The sequence below is a fragment of the Condylura cristata genome, unplaced genomic scaffold (assembly GCF_000260355.1).
Source record: "Condylura cristata isolate star-nosed mole 26May11 unplaced genomic scaffold, ConCri1.0 scaffold00022, whole genome shotgun sequence".
Lineage (NCBI taxonomy): Eukaryota > Metazoa > Chordata > Mammalia > Eulipotyphla > Talpidae > Condylura > Condylura cristata.
In genome coordinates, this window is record NW_004567123.1 from 17,394,758 (window position 1) to 17,413,800 (window position 19,043).

Sequence of the window (19,043 nt, forward strand, 5' to 3'; positions counted from 1 at the left end):
GGGGCAGGCGGGAATCGAACTCATGCGGAAGTGGCTTAAGCTTCTTAATGCAGTGCTTTAACCCGCTGCACCACCAGGGAGGGCCCACTATAGTGTAGTTTTAAGAATCAATTTAGCTTAACTCACAGGTTTTTATGTTGTTTTTATTATTTAGTTAAAATATTTTCTAATTTCACTTGTGATTTCTTCTTCAGTCAACTGGGTTAGTTCAAAGCTTTTACAGATTTTCCAGATATTTTGGTTGTTAATTTCTAACTTAATTCTGTTAATCAGAGAACATAATTTTATTGATTTCAATCCTTTCAAGTGTGTTTTTAATGACCCAAACTATAATGTGTTCTGTGTGTATTGAAAGAAAATGTTTTGTTGCTGAGTGCACTGTTCTATGTTAAGTCAAATTTGATTGAGTGTATTGTTCAAGTCTTCATGAGGAATCTTACAGGAGTATTGAGAAGATTGTTGAAATGTCATGATCATTGTATGGATGTTGTCAGTTTTGCTTAATTTATTTTGAATCTCTAGGTGGGCAGACACAAATTTAGGAATTGTGTGCCTTTTAATTTTTTTAAGATTTATTTACTTATGCATCCAGAACAGGCATACAGGCCAGAGGTGCAGGGGTGGTGAGAAGATTCACCAGAGACAGAGTGCCATGTGGGTCAGCTCCCTGGCCAGCTGGGAATTGAACTCATGATGCAATGGCTGGCAATAGCTTGATAGCACTATCTTTAACCCCTGCACCAGCAGGGAGCTACTTTTACTGTTGTCTAGTATTATATTCTCTAATCCACTATTTTTTCCAAAGATTTATTTTATTTGTCTATGCACACAATAATTTGCGTATAAAATAGAGGTACAGGGGTGAGAGGATTCACCAGAGACAGTTTGGGGAGCATAACAGGCAGATCTACTGAAATACACTCTGAGGGGAGCAGCGGGTGACACAGGAGAGGTCTGCTGCACTTTATGTTGCTGGGAGCAACTTAAGCCACAGTGGCTGGTGATAACTCGATGCCCTAAGACTTGAACCCCTGTGCCACCACAGACTCCTGTAACCCACTGTTCTATCAAGAGCATGTGGACTGTTCAGTTTTGGGCTTTTCCAATAATGCTGCTATGGATATTGTTTATGTATTTCTAAGTTAACATACTTGATTTAGAAAGATGGGACTACTGGACTGTAAGGCACATGCATGTTCCACTTGTCTAATTAATGCCAAATGTACCCAAAATGGAATAAGAGAGCTCCTTTTTCTCCATGGTCTTGCTAACATCTGACACGCTTTCACATTTTTTAAAAAAAAGAGGTATTTATTTATGCATTCAGAACTGGGGTGCAAGTCATAGGTATAGGAGTGGTGAAAGGCTTCACCAGAGACAGAGTGGGGAACAGAACAGGCAGTTCAATGAAGTACACTGCTGAGTGGAGAGAGGTCTGCCGCGCCATGTGGATAACCTCCAGGGTCAGGGGTCAAACTCGCACTGAAGCAGCTGGGGCTGCTTGCAGTACTGTGTCCTAACCCACTGAGCCTCCAGGGAGGGCCCCATTTTCATATTTTAATACTTCTGCCCACTTGAATCTTTTATTAAGTCAACACTTGATGTTCACTTAAAATGTGCCTGAGAGCTCTGTGTATTTGATCTCATTTCATCCTTCCAAAAGCCGTATTGCTAATATGCTGTCAGGCCTTCCCTGGTGGTACAGCGGGTTAAAGCCCAGCACTGCAAGCTAGCCATGGCTGCTTCAGTGAGTTCCATCCCTAGCCCTGGAGGTGACCACATGGAGCAGCAGACCTCTCCCATCTTGCCTGCTGCTCCACTCAGCACTGTACTTCGACAATCTGCCTGTTCTGCTCCCCACTGTCTCTGGTGAACCCTCTCACTGCCCCTGCACCTCTCTGGCCTGTACCCCAGTTCTGTAGCATAAATAAAATCTTTTTTAAAAAAATTTATTTATGAATCCTCTTACCCACCACAACTCTGGCCTGTACCCCAGTTCTGTATGCATAAATAAATCTTTTTTAAAAAAGATTTTATTTATTTATGCTACAGAGTTGTGGTGGGTAAGAGTTGTGGTGGGTAAGAGGATTCACCAGAGACAGAGTAGAGAGCAGAACAGGCAAATCTACTGATATACACTGCTGGGGGGAGCAGTGGGCAGGTCAAGAGAGGTCTGTTGTGCAACGTAGGTCAGCTCCCTGGCTGGTAACTGAACTTGTGCTGCAGTGGCTTCGGAGAGCTTCATAATGTGGTACTTTAACCTGTTGGGCTACCAGGGAGAGCCCATAAATAAATCTTTAAAAAAAAAAAAAGTGCTGTTGCTGTCAGGCCTTCCCTGGTGGTGCTAGGGATTAGAGCACAGTACTGTGAAGCTATATGCAGCATTTGATCCCAGGCCAGGAGGTGACCCACATGTCCTGGCAGGCTTCTCCTGTCTCACTTGCTGCTCCCCTCAGCAGTGTAGTTTGTCATTCTGCCTTTTCTGTTCCCCAGTCTCTGGTGAATCCTCTCATCCCCCCCCCCACCGCTGGCCTGTACCTCTAGTTCTTGTATGCACTAATATCTTTAAAAAATAATGTGCTGGCCCTCCCTGGTGGCGCAGTGGGTTAAAGCACAGCACTAAGAAGCTAAAGCCACTTCCGCATAAGTTCAATACCCGTCTGCCCCGGAGGTGACCACATGGTGTGGCAGACCTCTCCTGACCCACCCGATGCTCCCCTCAGCAGGGTACTTTGTAGTACCCTGCCCCTGAGCCTCTGGCCTGTACCCCAGTTCTGTATGCACAAATAAATCTTTAAAATGTGCTGCCACCTATGATCATCAATGCATGTTTTCATCTTTCTCCTGCCCACTTCTCTTCTGTGTGGGATGCCCTGTGGACAGCTCATCTCCTTCTCTCCCCACGTTGGTGGGGAGACTGGATCCCAGCAGAGCCTCAGTCTTGCCCTGGCCCTTTCCTCCTCAGGCTGTTTTACCCTGTCCGTCCGCCTCAGCCGCCCTTCATCATGGGACCGGATCAGACACTACAGGATCCATAACCTTGACAATGGTTGGCTGTACATCTCACCAAGCCTCACCTTCCCCTCACTCCAGGCCCTGGTGGACCATTACTCTGGTATAACCTTTACCTGTTTCCATGAGAATAGACTGGGATGTGGATTCTGAGGTGCAGACAGTTGTGTCCTTAAGACATTTTACTTCCAATACCTATCTGGCTACGAGAGTACCTCTATCTTTATGTCAGGCCTCTCTGGTTCAAAGAACAGGGAAAGGGAGCTCTGACTTCATCCCACATGCTGCCAGAGCCAGATACCACTGTATTCCACAGGGACCTCCCTTTTGAGTGCAGATCAATAGCTCAGCCACACTGTGACTGCTGGTCTCCAGCAGCAGGCCCAATTCTCTCTATAGGAAACAGGTCTGTTGCTGGTGTGGAATTTAATGTTTTTTTGTTTTGGCATCTTCAGGTACCTGTCTTTTAATAGACACTGGAGAATGCAGTCACTAGAGCACAGTGGGAAAGGAGCAGAGTAAAGACAACTCCTGGGAAAACTCCAGGCTTTTCTGGAGGGTAGTTGCCCGCAGTATATACTGACAGAAATAAGAGATTTAGCATTCCTAGCTTTCTTCTTCCAAAGCACATGTCTAACCAGAAACCTGGGTTCAAAAAGTTCTATCCACTTATTTAAGATCACGCAGTAAATTACTTCTCAAAAATGTTGCCCAAAATGACTTTTGACTATGTTAGCCTTCAGGACACCAACAGCTTGGGACTCATGCCCTGCCAGTCTTTTCTGACTATGCCTTCACCTGCCAAGTGTAGAGAACTGTCAAGGTCGGGGTGGAATGTTCGGGTAGAAAGCAGGGCTGGAGTCAGCCATGTCAAGTCTTGGTCTCTCCCTCAGCGATGGCAGACGACATCTGCTGCCTGCTCAAGGAGCCCTGTGCCCTGCGGAGGACTCGCCCACTCCCTGCTAAAGCCATACCCCCACCTGTGACTGTACAGACAAAACCAGTCAACTGGAAAGAGTTGGACAGGTAAGGGGACCCCTGCAACATGAAGGTGTGAGAAAGTAGTTAAGATTTATCCTTGGGAACCCACAACCCAGAATGCTTCTCTGCACCTTCTCAGGAAGGTGGCTCTCAAAAGACCTGGGAACCAATGAGCCAACCTACTCAGCAAGTCTGTAGTGAAGACAGGCAAGAAAAAGCAGGTGTGGAGAGCCCTCCCTGGTGGCATCCTCAAGACAAGCTAATACTGCAAAGCTATCGGAAGCCACTGTAGCATGAATATGATCCCCAGCCCGGGAGGTCTGGGCTGGGCCTAGCAGATCTCTCCTGTCTCCCCGCTGCTCCCCTCAGCAATGTATTTCAATACTGTTCTGCTCTCCACTGTTTCTGGTGAACGCTTTCACCCCCATCATCTTGGGCCTACACCCCAGTTCTTCTACGTGGAAAAGACAGGTTTTTGAGAACAGTGAACTAGGTATGTGGTGAGTGTGGGGGGAAACAGAATGAGGCTCCTAGCTTTTCTCCCTTCTCCACAGCTCCCTCCTGTTCTCTGGAGCATCTGCCACAGGAGAGGATTCTCTCCTCAGTGAGGGGCTCCGGGAGGCCCTCAGCTCCTATATCAACCTGACAGATGACATCTCCTTGGATGATGCTAAGGCCCCAAGCAGAGGCCGAAAAGGGAAACAAGGCTGCAGCACCTAGAATTCCAACTCATTTCAGTCTGACTGAACATCTTCGAGACAAGGTTGTGCAGTAAAGTGGGGGAGTGCTGGGGTGCCTGTACATCCAACATCCCACCTATATCCCCTGCACCTTTCTTAGTCCTAAGAAGTAACTGACCAGAATTCCTCTCAGTGCCATGACTCCACCTTCATTCAAATACAGACCACTGGAGAGCAGGGTCAAGACTCCAAAAGAGAAACTAAACTTCCTCCAGGGTCTGAGTTCAGGATTTGTAGCACGTCTTTTCCCCCTACTCTGAATCCCTGGGGCTCCACCTACAAGGAAAAAATTCATCACTAATAGTAAGGAAAAAAATCATTTACAGAGTATTTACAGGTCTCACTTGGAATACCTCAGAAGGTAGAGCTATATAGCCTGGAAAGTGGAAGGAATACATGGCTTTTCCCAGGAGCAGAGTATGGGCTGTCAAGCCTCCACATGACCTCCAGAGCATAGACAGTACAGATCAAATGTCCCCCAACAAGCCTCTTCTCTGGACAGTCCTAGCTGTCAGGTTTCTTATTTTTGTGGCTTATCATTTGAACCTGCCCACGGTTTCCTGGACACAGTGGTCTTGTCATCTTGTGGCCAAATGCAAGACAACACCTTTTGAGCCTAGCACACTGCAGTGAGGTCAGTCACACCGGTGATTAGGCAGGGATATCAGAAGGTGCTTTCCACAAAGCCAAAGCCATAGCTCACACCAACTCCAATCCATGATTTTCCTGCTGTCCATAAAAGGAAAAACATCCTGGCTGCTAAAGGGTCAGAAAGAGGAAAGTAGGGAACAGAGCTGAGGATAAGAGGAGATACTAGCTCTAGTGTTCCTACTGGGTTCTGAGGCTACAGGAGAGGGGTTAAAGGTTTTACCAGGTATCATCAACAGGTTCTCAATTAAAGATTTGATTTATTCAAATATCTGAAAACATTCTACATGGAAACTTATAGATGCTGCCTGTACTGTGCCATGGACCACGCACATACTGCCATACTGTTTTTAGAAGACTTGAAATGCCGCTGATAGTTTAAAAACTGTACACCTGATGGAGAAATGAGGAAGACAATTTAATGTTTCATCCGGATCCAGAGGCGCATCAAATTAAAGGACAGCTTCAACCAGCAAAAGGGTGTTTCATGATGGTATCCTGATGGTATCCAAGAAGAAAAGGTTGGTGACGGAAAATTCAGAAATGCTTTCCCCAAAAGGTGGATGGTTCGCTAAAAAATTTCAGGTCACAACCCTTGCAGAAAACACTGATCCCCAACAAACAAGATTCTCGGTCCAGGAAACATGGGTCTTCAAGCTCCACGTGGTTGGGGTGCCCCTACAATCATGTTTCTGTGCTGTAACTAGAGGGTCCTTTGGACAGGGAGCAGGTGGGGGCCATACACCATCAGTCATAATGGATGGCAGTGTAAAAGATGATCCAAATGACCTAGAGAGAAGATAAGCAATGTTCATAGGTCTTCTGGTTCAATGTAGGCAGCTATATCATACACAAAAGTCAGATAAGAAAGTGTGTCGAGGGTTACCCAATGTACGATTTGCTTGGGGGTGTCTAAAATACTTCACGGAAATCACTAACAGCCCAGGATCACTCACCTGTGCCTCTGAAGGGAACGCTCCCCACCATCAAACAGCAGATGGAGTATCAGTGGGTAGAGTTATAGATGTGGAAACAAGACATTTAAGTGGGCTGTACTGCTGGTGTTAGGGTGAGCAACACATGTGAAAATAACAACCCCACCCCCCTTTATAGCCTCCACTTCAAAGCTCTTTCTCAAGCCTGGCTGTCCAACGCAATCTCTTGGGACCTTAAAAATTTATATACAACTAGACGCCTGGGCACCACTTCCATTTACAACTTTTATGGCTGTATTTTACTGGTTTGGACTACAGTATGGACATAAAGAGGAGTGCATATAATTAAAAACATAAAGTCAACTTGGAGATATAATTCACATTCTATCAAGTTCACCCTATATATTAAGCAATTTAGAGATTTTTCAAAAGTCACAACTATTCAAACATTACCACTAACTGGTTCTGGGCAGTTTCATCATTCTCAAAAAAATGGCTGTGTTCATTACTTCCCATTTCCCCTTCCCCAGAGCCATGGCAACCACAAGTTTACTTTCTCAATGGATTTTCCTAGTCTGGACATTTCCATAAATGGAAGCAGTCAATATGTTTGATCTTTTGTGGTTGGATTCCTTTAGTTAATGTTTCCAAGGTTCATTCATGTTGTGTCATGTAACAATACCACTCCTCTTTTTGGTCAAATGATATTCACTATATGCATATACAACTTCTAAGTATCCATCCAGCCTGTAGGTGATAGTTGTTTCAACTTTTGGGCTATTATGAGTAATGCAAAGAATATATTTTTAAATGATTCCTAGTAGTTTCTAATATGTAGCCAAAGTTAAAAATTAGATGTAGAAGCTGATAATGGGTACTGGATGTGAATACCACAAAAAGACTATACCACAAAGAGTCTTTTGGGACAACATGACTCGAGAGAGGACATTTACCCTGCCCTTGGCACCCCCTGCCCAGCCTCAGGAAGCTTTTTTTTTTCTTTTCTAAAAGCTAACCTAAACACACACAATTAGTGGGCTCCTGTTGAGTGACTAGCACTGCATGAAGTGATAGTGCCTGCTGTAAAATTATCAGTTCCACATACCATGAACAAGGCAAATGATGTCATGAATCCCTCTTTTGTGAGCTCCCACGTGCCACCATATTCTTCCTCATCTATCTGTAGATAATTGCTGAAGTAGAGGTACAAGACCCCTGCATTGATCAGGCAGAATCTGGAGTGAGGGAGGACAAACATCAAATGCAAACTGTTAAATTTAGAAGATTCAAATTTTCACCACCACCACCACCAGCTCTATCAGGGCACACACTGTTGTAGTTTTAACTGTTTGTATTTGGAACAAGTAAATACATGAAAACACCTAGGTCCTCAATGTCAGTGTCCACTTGGCTAAGCTAGAGACTTAAAGCAAAACCATATAAAAGTTCTTCAAATTCCCTTGTAGTCAGAACAGCTTGCTAAACCATCCCAAACAGGGCCGGTATCCGATGTGGGCCTCTAGGTAGCTCTAGCTCAGATGGTGTGACCATGGAACAAATACACATTAAAATCCTACTTTATGGCCTAGCTGAACAAGCAAGCACATACTAAGGCAGCCCCTAATTCCCAATGGAACTTCCAAAGGTCCCCTGTATGCTACTGCACTCATGAAGAGATGGACAAGACAGTTTCTACCCTCAGCTCACTATTAGTAGGGGGCTAAAAAGAGCTGAGAGTAGAGCTGAAACTAGAGGCTTGTGAACACCACCACGATGGTCTTTGACCCATCATATATTACTTAACTGATGCAAGAATGTGGTGAGCCATGATTATCATCTTACTCTACTGACCTGGTACTGTGTAAAAGTAATCTTCTGGAGATGATCAAAGCTGTGATTTTTCTGGTTATTGCATCTAAAAACAGGGTGTGTCTCCTGAAGGGTGATATGGAAAAGTGCAAAGACAACTGGTTCTTCCTAACAGATGAAGTGTGGGCTAGTCTAGAGCAGGCACAGTGCTGCTGCTGAGGCATGTGTATCAGCAGATAAGGCTGTCTGAGGTGAGGTGAGGTGACAACAGGCAGGGTATGCATACTCCAGGAAGATTGAAGTATGACAGTACTCAGTTTGAATATATGAGCTTTCCCATGAGTGGAAAGAATAGGAGCTGAAAGACTGATGTAGATGTGTACTATGTTTTAAAACTTGAGAACAAAGTTCGGGATTGGGAAAGTGGTTGCGTGGGGAGGTTAAAAGACTCCAAAGGCTTCAAGTCTGAGGGTTTTGAAATATAATAGTTCCAGTATTGAAACAGGGAGTCAGGGAGAACATACATTTTTCTTGGATTTCGCATGGATTAGTCCCAGGCTTGGCTATTATCACGGATATACTGGGACCTAGCTAAGTCTGGTCACCAACCTGACAAGAATTTCATTAAAAAAAAAAAGATTTATTTATGCATACAGAACTGGGGTAAAAGCCAAAGGTGCAAGGGCAGTGAGAGGATTCACCAGAGTGGGGAGCAGAACAGGCAGATCGACGAAGTACACGGCTGAGGGGAACAGAAGGCAGTCAGGAGAGGTCTGCTGTGCTGTGTGGGTCAGCTCCCTGGTTGGGGATCGACTGTGGCTGGCTTGCAACGCTGCATCCCAACCTGTTGCGTCACCACGGAGGGCCCAGGAATTTCACTTTGGACAGGCTGAGTTAGTGGCTCTAGAGATTAGTAATGGAACTGCAAATATCACTCTGTGGTTCAGCCCTAACTAGGGCTGGAGAACGACTGGAGACTTATTTAAAGTTTCCACCTAAAAGTGGTTGCAAGTGAGATTAGATAAAACAAGACAGAGGGAGAACTAACAGAGGCATTTACATACTACATAGAAAGTGAAGTCACAGAAACAAAGGTATTTAAAAGTTAATGGTTAGGCCCTTCCTGGTGGTGCAGCGGGTTAAAGTACAGCACTGCAAGTTGCCCGCAGCCTCAGTGAGAGTTAGATCCCCAGCCCCAGCGGTGATCCACGTGGCACAGCAGACCTCTCCTGTCTAGCCTGCTGCTCCCCTCAGCAGTGTACTTCGTCAATTTGCCTATTGTGCTCCCCACTCTCTCTCTGGTGAATCCTCTCACCACCCCTGCACCTCTGGCCTGTACCCCAGTTCTGGATGCAAAAATAAATAAATCTTAAAAAAAAAAAAAAGTTATTGGTCAATGGGGAGGGATCAGAAACAGGCTAGAAGGGCTCAGATTGAGCTTTAAGAATGGATTTAATACCTAGACTATAAATGAAGGAGAGAGCAACACAGCAGGTGTGCTGACAAAGAAATGAAGATGTTAAAATTGGAGGAAGGGCCCAATTTTAAAAGTGAAGGAAGACCATTAAAAAGGCTGGCCCTCAAATAGTTTTTTTAAAAATTCTATACTAAAAACTTCACTCAGAATTTTAACAAAATATTGAACAAATACTCTGACTTCAGCATTAGAACATCAGACATAATGTGTGGCCCTGCTTTCAATGGTCAGTGGGAATTCCTTTCAGCTTAAAAATTTTAACTAATATTCACAATGCACTTATTAATCACATGCCAAACTCCATGACAGACAAAGGCAGGAAGAAATGGACAGTGCCTGCTCTGTAATGAAAAACCTCAGCAGACAGAGCAGTGTCATCGCTCAGTTCTCAGCCAAATTATAAATAACAAGACCAAAAGTAAGTGATTTTACCCTAATGGGTACTAGAAATAAGGTGGAGTAAAGGCTGAGGGCAGTTCAGGCAGGAAGTGGGGAGGAGGTGAAAGGGTTACCAGAACTGAGAGCAGTGCTCCCATCAGCCCAGACATTTGGGTCAGACAGATGGAGGACAGGACGTGTGTAGGAAAAAATAAACACCCTTGGGCCCTTTCCAAGAGAGGGGAAAAGGTGCCAACCACTGGAAGGAAGAGATCCTTTAGAGTGAGAAGAAATGGCCCTGGCAAGACAATGTGGGACAGACCACCGGAAAACAGGCAGTCCCGAGAAAGCAGTACTATGCAGTATGGGTGAGCTACTCCCATTTACCCCCAAATGTTTAAATTTCCTATTTTTTCAATATCTTTATCTTAACTATTCATAAAGCTTATAATATAATGATTGCAATGGACCATTAATGGAGTGTCTATAATGCCCTATGCAATTTACTTACATTACCTCATTTAATTCAGATGTACATTTTATGAAGGTATTTTAATTGCTCTCATTTTATTGATGAGGAAACTGAGCCCATAATTACATAGTTTGAAAATGGCAGAACCAGAACTTAAATCCAAAGCTTTTAGAAAGTTTTTTAAACAGAAAAAAAAAGTTCTGTTTGGGCAGCTTAACTCATCTGCTACTGTGTGAAGGATACTAGATTAAGTCTAGATCTTACCAGAGTATCTAGATTGGATCAATTCAAAGAAATCTGCTGAATTCTATAAGACAAGATAGGTACAAGGACTTTAAAACATTATTATTCCTCTCCTAGACTGTGGCGTTGGGCAGATGAAAAACTCCCTCTTGCTTTTAGATTGCCATCCCTCTTTCTGGTCCTTCTCTCCTGTATGCCTTTATTCTAACAGAAAGTCAAATGATGGTGACCAGCATTCTAAAAATGTTTCTACATATGACCTCCAAACTGGGAAGAACTCTATTAAACCCATGCCCATCAGTCCTCATCAGTGCCCACCATGCCAAACTCAGACAGAATATTAGCTCTTACTGGTTTCCTTGGACAAAATGCCTTGCTCAGCATAAATATCTTTTTTTGTCAAGAGACGGGGCTATATGTTCTTTTTGTTTACCTTGTGAGAAAACAGGTACTTAAATAATGAGTTTGATACATATTTGACTCTTTCTATTCCAGGGTAAGGGAAAAATAATGAGGTGTGATCACCTCTAGAACATTCAATGTTATTTCTTGGGGAAAGATGACAGTTTGTACTCCCTGACTGAGAGAATATCAAAGGTCCGCCTACCAATTTTCACCATACCTACCCCACATTTTCTACGTTAAAACAACTTCCACACGTTTAAAATCAATCTGTTTAGTATGTAGACTCACTTTCAGTGACTTAACAAATTGAGCCATAATCAGAGGCTGGTGTAAACTCTGCTGCCACTAGCCACAAGAGCATAGTAAAGGATGGAGAAGCCAACCCTATGCTTTGTCACTGTCTTTATAATGAAATGAAAAAATTGCCAAAGCCAAGATTCAGCACATCTAGCACAGCGCATAAGGGAGTGATCATCCACTTTCCAAACTTCCATAGGTACCAAAGGCCACACCAGCACTGGAATGCCTGCCATCAACATGTAATAGGGTACCCTTTGCATTACGTCAGTTTTAGCCAAGGAATGAGTGGAATGGCCCAGGCTTCAGCAAGGTAAAAGGTCTGACCTAGGATGCTCTCAGGACTGCTGAATTAAGGACTATAGCCCCAGAACCAGGAGTGCCATCCTGGTGCCAACATTTTGCTTTAGTCATTCTATAAAATAAATCATTAAAAAAAAAACCTCAAAAGTAGAAAACCGGGCTCTCCCTGGTTGCTCAATGGGTTAAAGCACAGCACTATGAAACTCTCCAAACCCATTGCAGGACAAGTTGGATCCCCCAGTCAGGGAGCTGACCAACATGGCATGGCAGATCTCACCTGACCCACCCACTGCTTCCCTCAGTTGTTCTGCCTGTTCTGCTCCTCACTCTGTCTCTGGTGAATCCTCTCACCCCCACACCTCTGGCCTGTACCCCAGTTCTGTTGGCATAAATAAATAACTCTTTAAAAGAAAAAAGTAGCAATAACCTTTCCCATAAAAACAAAATCTCTCTCTGGGGAAAAAAAAAAAGAAGATGCCATGAAAGTTTAAGATACCAAAGACTTACCCTGCTATTCCCAAAAAACCTCGCAATGGCAATACTCCCCAAATGACACCTAGGACCACAGCAATGATCTGTCGGAACCAGTAGATCACATCTAAAAATTCATCCTGTAGAAAAGGGAATGTGATAATTATCTTAGTGGATGTCACAGAAAAGCCTATTACAATAGGTGAGGAAGAGAAGTGCTTTTCTTCTTACTGGGGTTATTTCCCACACGCCTCCCGCCCCCATCCTCCAGGGCCCCCAAAGCAATGGTTTGTGATTCTCTGTCTTCACCTCTCCTTTTAATTAAAATATGTAAATGTATACACACATATTTAGTTATCTTAAGTGATGACTTCAGGGCCTGTGCTCTAAAAAAGTTTTAGAGAAGTAATTTTTATAAGCTATATAAATGAAATTGCATGTGATGGAATGACTATTATTAATTGTCCTACTGATCACAGATAACTCTCACCTGATCCAGGGAGACCTAGATGACAGGGTATGCACAGGCAGAAGGGCTAACTATTAACTGCTAAGCATAGTATTCCTGAACACAGAAATTTCGAGCAGGACACAGAAGAAAGGAAGGATTAGAAACAAAAGTGCCAGAAGCAGGTAAGCACATATAAATTTTCATCCAAGGAAGACTCAGGTTTCACACCTGCCCCAGATTGCAGAAACCAGTCCTTACACAAGGGAAGAAAGAAATGACACAGCAGGTCGGAGACCACAAGCTTTCCAGGGACGGGGCAGGTCTGGGGGCAGGACAGGTCTGGGGGCAGGACAAGGGCACCTTGAGGAAGTCCCTCTCATCCCCCTCCTCTAGGGGGCTCCAGGAAGGAAAATTCACTCGATGCCCAGAAAGCAAGCATAAGCGTGCAAGTACAACATTCTTTCTTAGATCAACTGGAATCAAGCTGCTCTCCCTTCCAGATCAAGAAGCAGTGCTGGGGAGAGCTCACACTCGGATCTTCTCAATGTCTGTGACCAGTGAGGCTATCCTGCATTTGATGGTGCTTCTCCTCTTAGACACAACACACATGCCCGAGAAAGGTGGTCTCAGCCTCTCACCTCTCAACTCGCGCACTAGTTGAGGTATTCCGGTCCCTCTCACTCAACAATAAAGCACTAGTAGGGCCCCATTACTGCACCCCAGTATAAGCCAAACGCTTTAATGCACCTCAAGACCCCACTCCCCAGCGCTGACAACCTTGAGATAAGGCGCAGGGAGCACCTGGCACACACACACACACACACACGAGCCTGCTGCCATCTCTGTTCCTGCTAACGACAATGTTAAGTAGCTCATTCCAAGACGATGTGTCACTTAGAAGAGCCTACTGGAAATAAAAAGGCGGAGTTCGAATAGAATTCAGCTCACTCTCGCCATTCAGGCACACGCTCTGCCCCGCGCGTGACAAGTCCTCTAGCCCCTCTCGGGGCTTTCGGCAGGAGCCAGGCGGCTTCACCCTCCGGCCACTCCGCGCTGAGCCTCGACACCCTAGACCACCCGCCCACTACCCCGAACCCTCGGACAGGGGCAGGAATGGGATCGGCCCGTCCATCCGTGGCCCGCTTCCTCGAACCACGCCCTCGCCAGATCCCACCGCACCTTGTCCTCCCAGGCCGCGTCGCTGCGCAGCACCTTGCTCCAGACAGAGACTTTGAGGGCCCCGTTGGCCAGCTGCGGCTGAGGCGGCTCCTCCTTCCGCCGCCCGCCGCTCATCCTCCCGTCGCGCCGCCCGGGCTGGGCCTAGGGCGCGCGGGCCAAGCCAAAAAGAGTCGGGGGGCTGGAGTCGCGAATCACAGAGCACAAGGCGGCGGCAACAACCAGCTCAGTGGTGCGAACCGTGCCGCGCTGCCGCTGTCCTCCCTTGGCCAGGCAGCCCGGCTCTGCTCGCTCGGCAGAGACCAGGTGCTGCGGAAGGAGGAGCAACACAGCGCCGGGCGTCCTCCCGCCGACGTGCCCACGCAGCCAATCGGCAGCCGCACGGTCATCGGCTCTGCGCAAGCGCGTTACGCGTGACGGAAGTGACGATAGTCTCTGTCAGACGTGCGGTAGGGTGAGTAATAAGGGACAATCTTGGTGTGTTTGGCCGGCAACCTGAGCGCTAGAGGGCGCGCAGGAGACTGAAGAGCCATGTCTGAAGCGAAAGCGGAGGCTGAAAGTGAGCACAGTCCTGTCCAACACGGCTGTCCCTCTCAGCATCAGCGCTGACGCGGCCATGCCTTTCCTAAGGCAGGCTTTCGAACCCAAACCATTGCTCCCTGGGAGCCTCAAACTGCCCTTCAGAATTTGGCCCCCTAACAGCACGTTCCATAGGCGCTAACTTTCTTCTCTAATAACTTAACCTGGAGCCGTCTTTTGTCAGATGTGAGCCCTGAGACCCACTGAGTGGAAATAATTTTCTGAGTCTCGATAACAAGTTAGAAGCAGCTGAGGACGAGGGAGGCACGGGGATGGGGGCTGAAGGCGACGCGGCACTTTGTTAGGTACAAGGCTGTCTACACTTTGGGCGACTGAGTTGTGCTCACTGTGCTAGGTCAGAGGTTCAAAAGTGTGTTTGCCAGCGCACTTCTTGCAGCAGCTGCCTCACCTGGAGTCATGGTTAGAGTTGGAAATTCGTGGACACCCTCCCAGCAATACTGAATCAGAAAACCTGGGGGCGGGTCCGCAATCAGTGCTATAATAAGCCCTCCTCGTGTTACCGCGCACACTCCGGAATTCAAGTGGAGGCCAAGGAACATCCCTTGTGTGCGGTGGGTTTAGAGAAGCAAAGTAACTTGGCCACTCAATCCCGCACCTGGGTCTACCTGCTTCAAAATCTGTATCTATCCTGAAGCTTTAAGCCTTAAAGAATATCAGTAAGGTCACAATCCTTTGCATATCTGTCAACACTTACCTGTAGTTTTCCACTTTAGGTGAGCAACAGACTCTATGGTGTTATTTTCAGAGTGCCTCAAGTGGCGTTTTTCATCACAGCCCAACCCCAAGATCCTATTTCAGTAGATGAAGTGAGAGGCTGGACCCCCAAAGGTGGTAGGTACACATTGCAACAGACATTACCCTGTCCGACCTTGTGGGAGGGCCATTTTCCTGACATGGCTGCATGTTTATTTTCACATGGCCCCTGTCCTTTTCAGCTTTGGCTCTTTTCGGGACCAGTTTCCCTCCCATATGGAAAAACTATAGCAAAGCCTGACCAGCTCACTCCAGTATGTAAGTGTATATAAAACCTGATATAAAACCTTTTTTACAGACTTTTCTACAGCACGAGGTCAATCAGACAAACTGATGATGCGGTCATAGAGTGCTGGAAGAATACCTAACCTGTTGTCAAAGACAGAGCAGGTAAGTTTACACTGTGCTGGGTCTGGTGATAAAGGTTTCTGATGGGGAATCTGATCTGGGGGTTAGGGAAGACAACTCTAAAGAAAGAGTTACATGTTAAGAAGCAAAGAGGAGAGGACATTTTGGGGATAGATGCAACCAATGGTAAGGAATAAAAACACAAGTTAGGGGAGGAGTAGGTGCATCATATGAAGAATTTGTTTTTACCACTACGGTGGAGGAAATCACAGCAAGATTTGAGTAGGGGACACTTCACTTATCAGGTTTTCATGTTAGCAAGATCATTCTGGCCAGTTTAAAGTTATTCAGATGAGAGTTGGTAGAGGAGCACTGAAGGTGGGGAAAATTGGAGGAAAAAGTTTATTCTTTTTAAAACTTAGAGATTTTTAAAAATTGTTGTAAAATACACAATTAAAAAATTATGCATACAAGAACTGGGGTACAGGCCAGAGGTGTGAGGGGTAAGAGGATCCACCACAGACAGAATGGGGAGCAGAAATACCCTGCTGAGGGGAGCAGCAGGAGGGTCAGGAGAAGTCTGGCTCACCATGTGGGTCACTTCTTTGGCTGGGGATTGACCTCATGCTGCAGTGTCTGCAGATTAGCTTCATAGTGCTCCACTTTAACCTGTTGCCGAAATACACAATTTTTTTAAAGGATTTATTTATGCATAGGAACTGGGGTACAGGCCAGAGGGGCAGGGGCAGTGAGAGGATTCACCAGAGACAGAGTGGGGAGCAGAACAGGTAGATCAGTGAAGTACACAGCTGAGGGGAGCAGCGGGCAGATCAGGAGCGATCTGCTGGGCCCTGTGAGTCATCTCCGGGGCGGGGCTTGAACTCAGGTGGAAGTGGCTTTAGCTTCTTAGTGCTGTGCTTTAACCCACTGCGCTATAAGGGAGGGCCAGAAATACACAATTTTTAAGTGTACAGTTCAGTGTATTTTGTTGTGCATCCATCACCACTGGCCATTTTCAAAACCTTTTCATGTTGCAAAACTGAAACTCTACCTATAAAACTGTTAACTCTCCCTTTTCTCATAGCCCCCTCCAATGTCCAATGTACACTGTAGGTAGCCCCAAATCCCTGACAATTAACCATTATGCTGTGAATCTGAATTTGAATAAGTGCCTCTTACTGTTACAGATCAGTCTGCACTACTCCACCCTCCCTTCGCTGGGGCAGGGAACCTGGAACCTCCCCTTTTCCTGGGGACCACCCTGTTACAATATGAGTGGGATCACAGTGATTGTCCTTTCCTGGTTGTTTTATTCCACTGCTTTCCAAAGTTTATTGATGTGTCAGAATTTCCTTTTTAAGACTGAATAATAATGTTGCTAAATGTATGTTAAGTGTCCTTTGTATTATGTGTCACATTTTGTTTATCATTTTATCCACTGAGGGACACTTGGACTGCTTCCACCTCTGCTGTTGTGAAAAATAGTGCTATAAATGAGGGCACACAGACAGCCATCCATGTCTCTGCTTTCAGTTCTTTTGGATAGATATCTAGATATGGAACTGTTGGATCATATGATGATTCTATTTCCCTACTCGTTAGTGATGTTGACATCTGTTCATGCATTCATTGGCCATTTGTATTATCTTCTTTGGAGAAATGTCTATTATAGGTCTTTGTCCATATTTCAGACTGGCCATTTAGATATCCCCGCCTTTTTTTTAACTCAAAGTATTCAACCTTGTGTATGATTTAGAGGAACAGGATCTCTGCCTTCAGGTGATACCGTATCACACCCACCACCAAAGCACCCTTATCCCTCCCCCATAGTCCACTGTGCTCCCCCATTTGTCCTCTCTCTCTCCCCTCTAGCCCGCGCCAGCCTCAGTTCTACAGTTTCTTAGGGTTTGTTATTGGTTTGCCTTTACTTGATCCTTTGTTTTTTTTCTATCATTTGGGTTTTTTCGTTGTTGAATTTTTAAGGTATGGCTATTAACCTGGATTTTAATCCTTTTCATATGCATAATTTGCAGTATTTCCCCTTGTTCCGTGGGTTGCCTTTTTTACTCTGTAATAATGTCCTTAAACAATGTTTTATTGAAGCAATATAGCATGTTTCAGGTGTACATCATATAAGTCAGTGCTCATTAACCGCGCAAAGCCCATTTGTGTCTTTTGCCATATATTTGACCCCTTTTATCCAATAACTCCCTGTTTTCCACCTCTCCATCTGGTAACCACTGATTTGGTCTTCTAGCCTGGAAGTTTATTTTTGTTTTATGTAGTTAATTTGCTTTTCTTTACCACATATGAGTGAAATCATATGTATTTGTCTTTCTCTGTCTGACTTATTTTACTAAGTGTCATATCCTTTAGGCCCATCCTGTTTGTTGTAAATGCAGGTCATCTTTTTTGTTTGTTTTAATAGCGGAGTAGTATTCCATTGTGTAAATATACCACATCTTTTTTATTTTTTTAAAGATTTTTTTGTTCATGCGTACAGAACTGGGGTTCAGGCCAGAGGTGCAGGGGCAGTGAGAGGATTCACCAGAGACAGAGTGGGGTACAGAACAGACAGACTGATGAAGTGCACTGCTGTAGGGAGCAGCAAGCAAGACAGAAGAGGTCTGGGACATGTGGGTCAGCTCCCTGGCCAGGGATAGAACTCTTGCTGAAGTGGCTGTTGATAGCTTCACGTTCCTATGCTTTAACCCTTTGCACCACCAGGGAGGGCCCAGCTTTTTCTTTCTTTCTTTTTTTTTTTTAATTTATTTGTTCATACAGAACTGGGGTACAGGCCAGAGGCTCAGGGGCAGCGAGAGGCTTCACCAGAGACAGAGTTGGGAGCAGAACAGGCAGATCGACGAAGTACACTGCTGAGGGGAGCAGTGGACTGGTCAGGAGAGGTCTGCCGAGCCATGTGGTCACCTCCCGGGCAGGCAGGAGTCAAACTCATGCGGAAGTGGCTTCAGTTTCTCAGTGCTGTGCTTTAACCCGCTGCGCCACCATGGAGGGCCAGCTTTTTCATTTTAATGATAGCTTCTTTCACTTCATAAAATGTAGTTCCATTTATTTATTTATTTTTATTTCCCGTGGTTGTTGGAGTTGAGTCCCCAAAGGTATTTAAGGCTTACTTAAGCCACATGTCACCTATGTTCTCCTCTAAGTGTTTTACAGTTTCGGGTCTTACATGCAAATCTTGTATTTTTTCAATTTATTTTTTGATTGATGAAATGGGGTGTAGGCCAGAGGTGTTGGGGGGACGGTGGTGAGAGTATTTACCAAAGACAGAGTGGAGGCAGAACAAGTGAATCTACTGAAATACATTGCTGAGGGGAGCAGCAGACAAGACAGGAGAGGTCTACTGCACCATATGTGGGCTGTCTTCCAGGCCAGAGATCAACCTTAGGCAATAACAGTGATTGTGCTGAGACTTAACCCCTAGGCTACCGGGGAGATCCTCTTATGTACATCTTTAATCCATTTTGAATTAATTTTTGCATATAGTGTTAAAGAGAGTGGTCTAGCTTTATTCTCTTACACG

At 45.3% G+C, this 19,043-nt stretch overlaps 2 protein-coding genes across 2 annotated transcripts in view; one reads left to right on the plus strand and one right to left on the minus strand.

Annotated features, from left to right (window-relative positions):
- Positions 1-4,713, plus strand: part of SLA2 (Src-like-adaptor 2) — a 22,957-nt gene extending 18,244 nt beyond the window's left edge. The window contains exons 5-7 of the mRNA XM_012728096.1: positions 2,966-3,115; positions 3,906-4,038; positions 4,548-4,713. Coding sequence (XP_012583550.1) covers positions 2,966-3,115; positions 3,906-4,038; positions 4,548-4,713 — 449 coding nt within the window. The remainder of the gene's footprint in view (positions 1-2,965; positions 3,116-3,905; positions 4,039-4,547) is intronic.
- Positions 4,714-5,621: 908 nt separating this feature from the next.
- On the minus strand, positions 5,622-14,142 carry LOC101627568 (uncharacterized protein C20orf24 homolog). The gene is made up of 4 exons (XM_004687219.1): positions 13,802-14,142; positions 12,208-12,311; positions 7,422-7,551; positions 5,622-6,170 (listed from the first exon to the last, which is right to left on the minus strand). The coding sequence occupies exons 1-4, from the start codon at positions 13,913-13,915 to the stop codon at positions 6,129-6,131; spliced, it is 390 nt and encodes a 129-aa protein (XP_004687276.1). The 5' UTR covers positions 13,916-14,142; the 3' UTR covers positions 5,622-6,128.
- Between the last annotated feature and the right edge of the window lie 4,901 nt (positions 14,143-19,043).

What these genes read in the sequence shown, in the direction of transcription:
- LOC101627568 (XM_004687219.1), bottom strand. Translation starts at nt 13,915, where the DNA reads ATGAGCGGCGGGCGGCGGAAGGAGGAGCCGCCTCAGCCGCAGCTGGCC. An exon ending in GGTTTTTTGGGAATAGCAGG is followed by an intron (nt 7,552 to 12,207) that starts GTAAGTCTTTGG and finishes CCCTCACTCCAG; the next exon opens with ATTCTGCCTGATCAATGCAG. An exon ending in CATCATTTGCCTTGTTCATG is followed by an intron (nt 6,171 to 7,421) that starts GTATGTGGAACT and finishes TCTTCTCTCTAG; the next exon opens with GTCATTTGGATCATCTTTTA.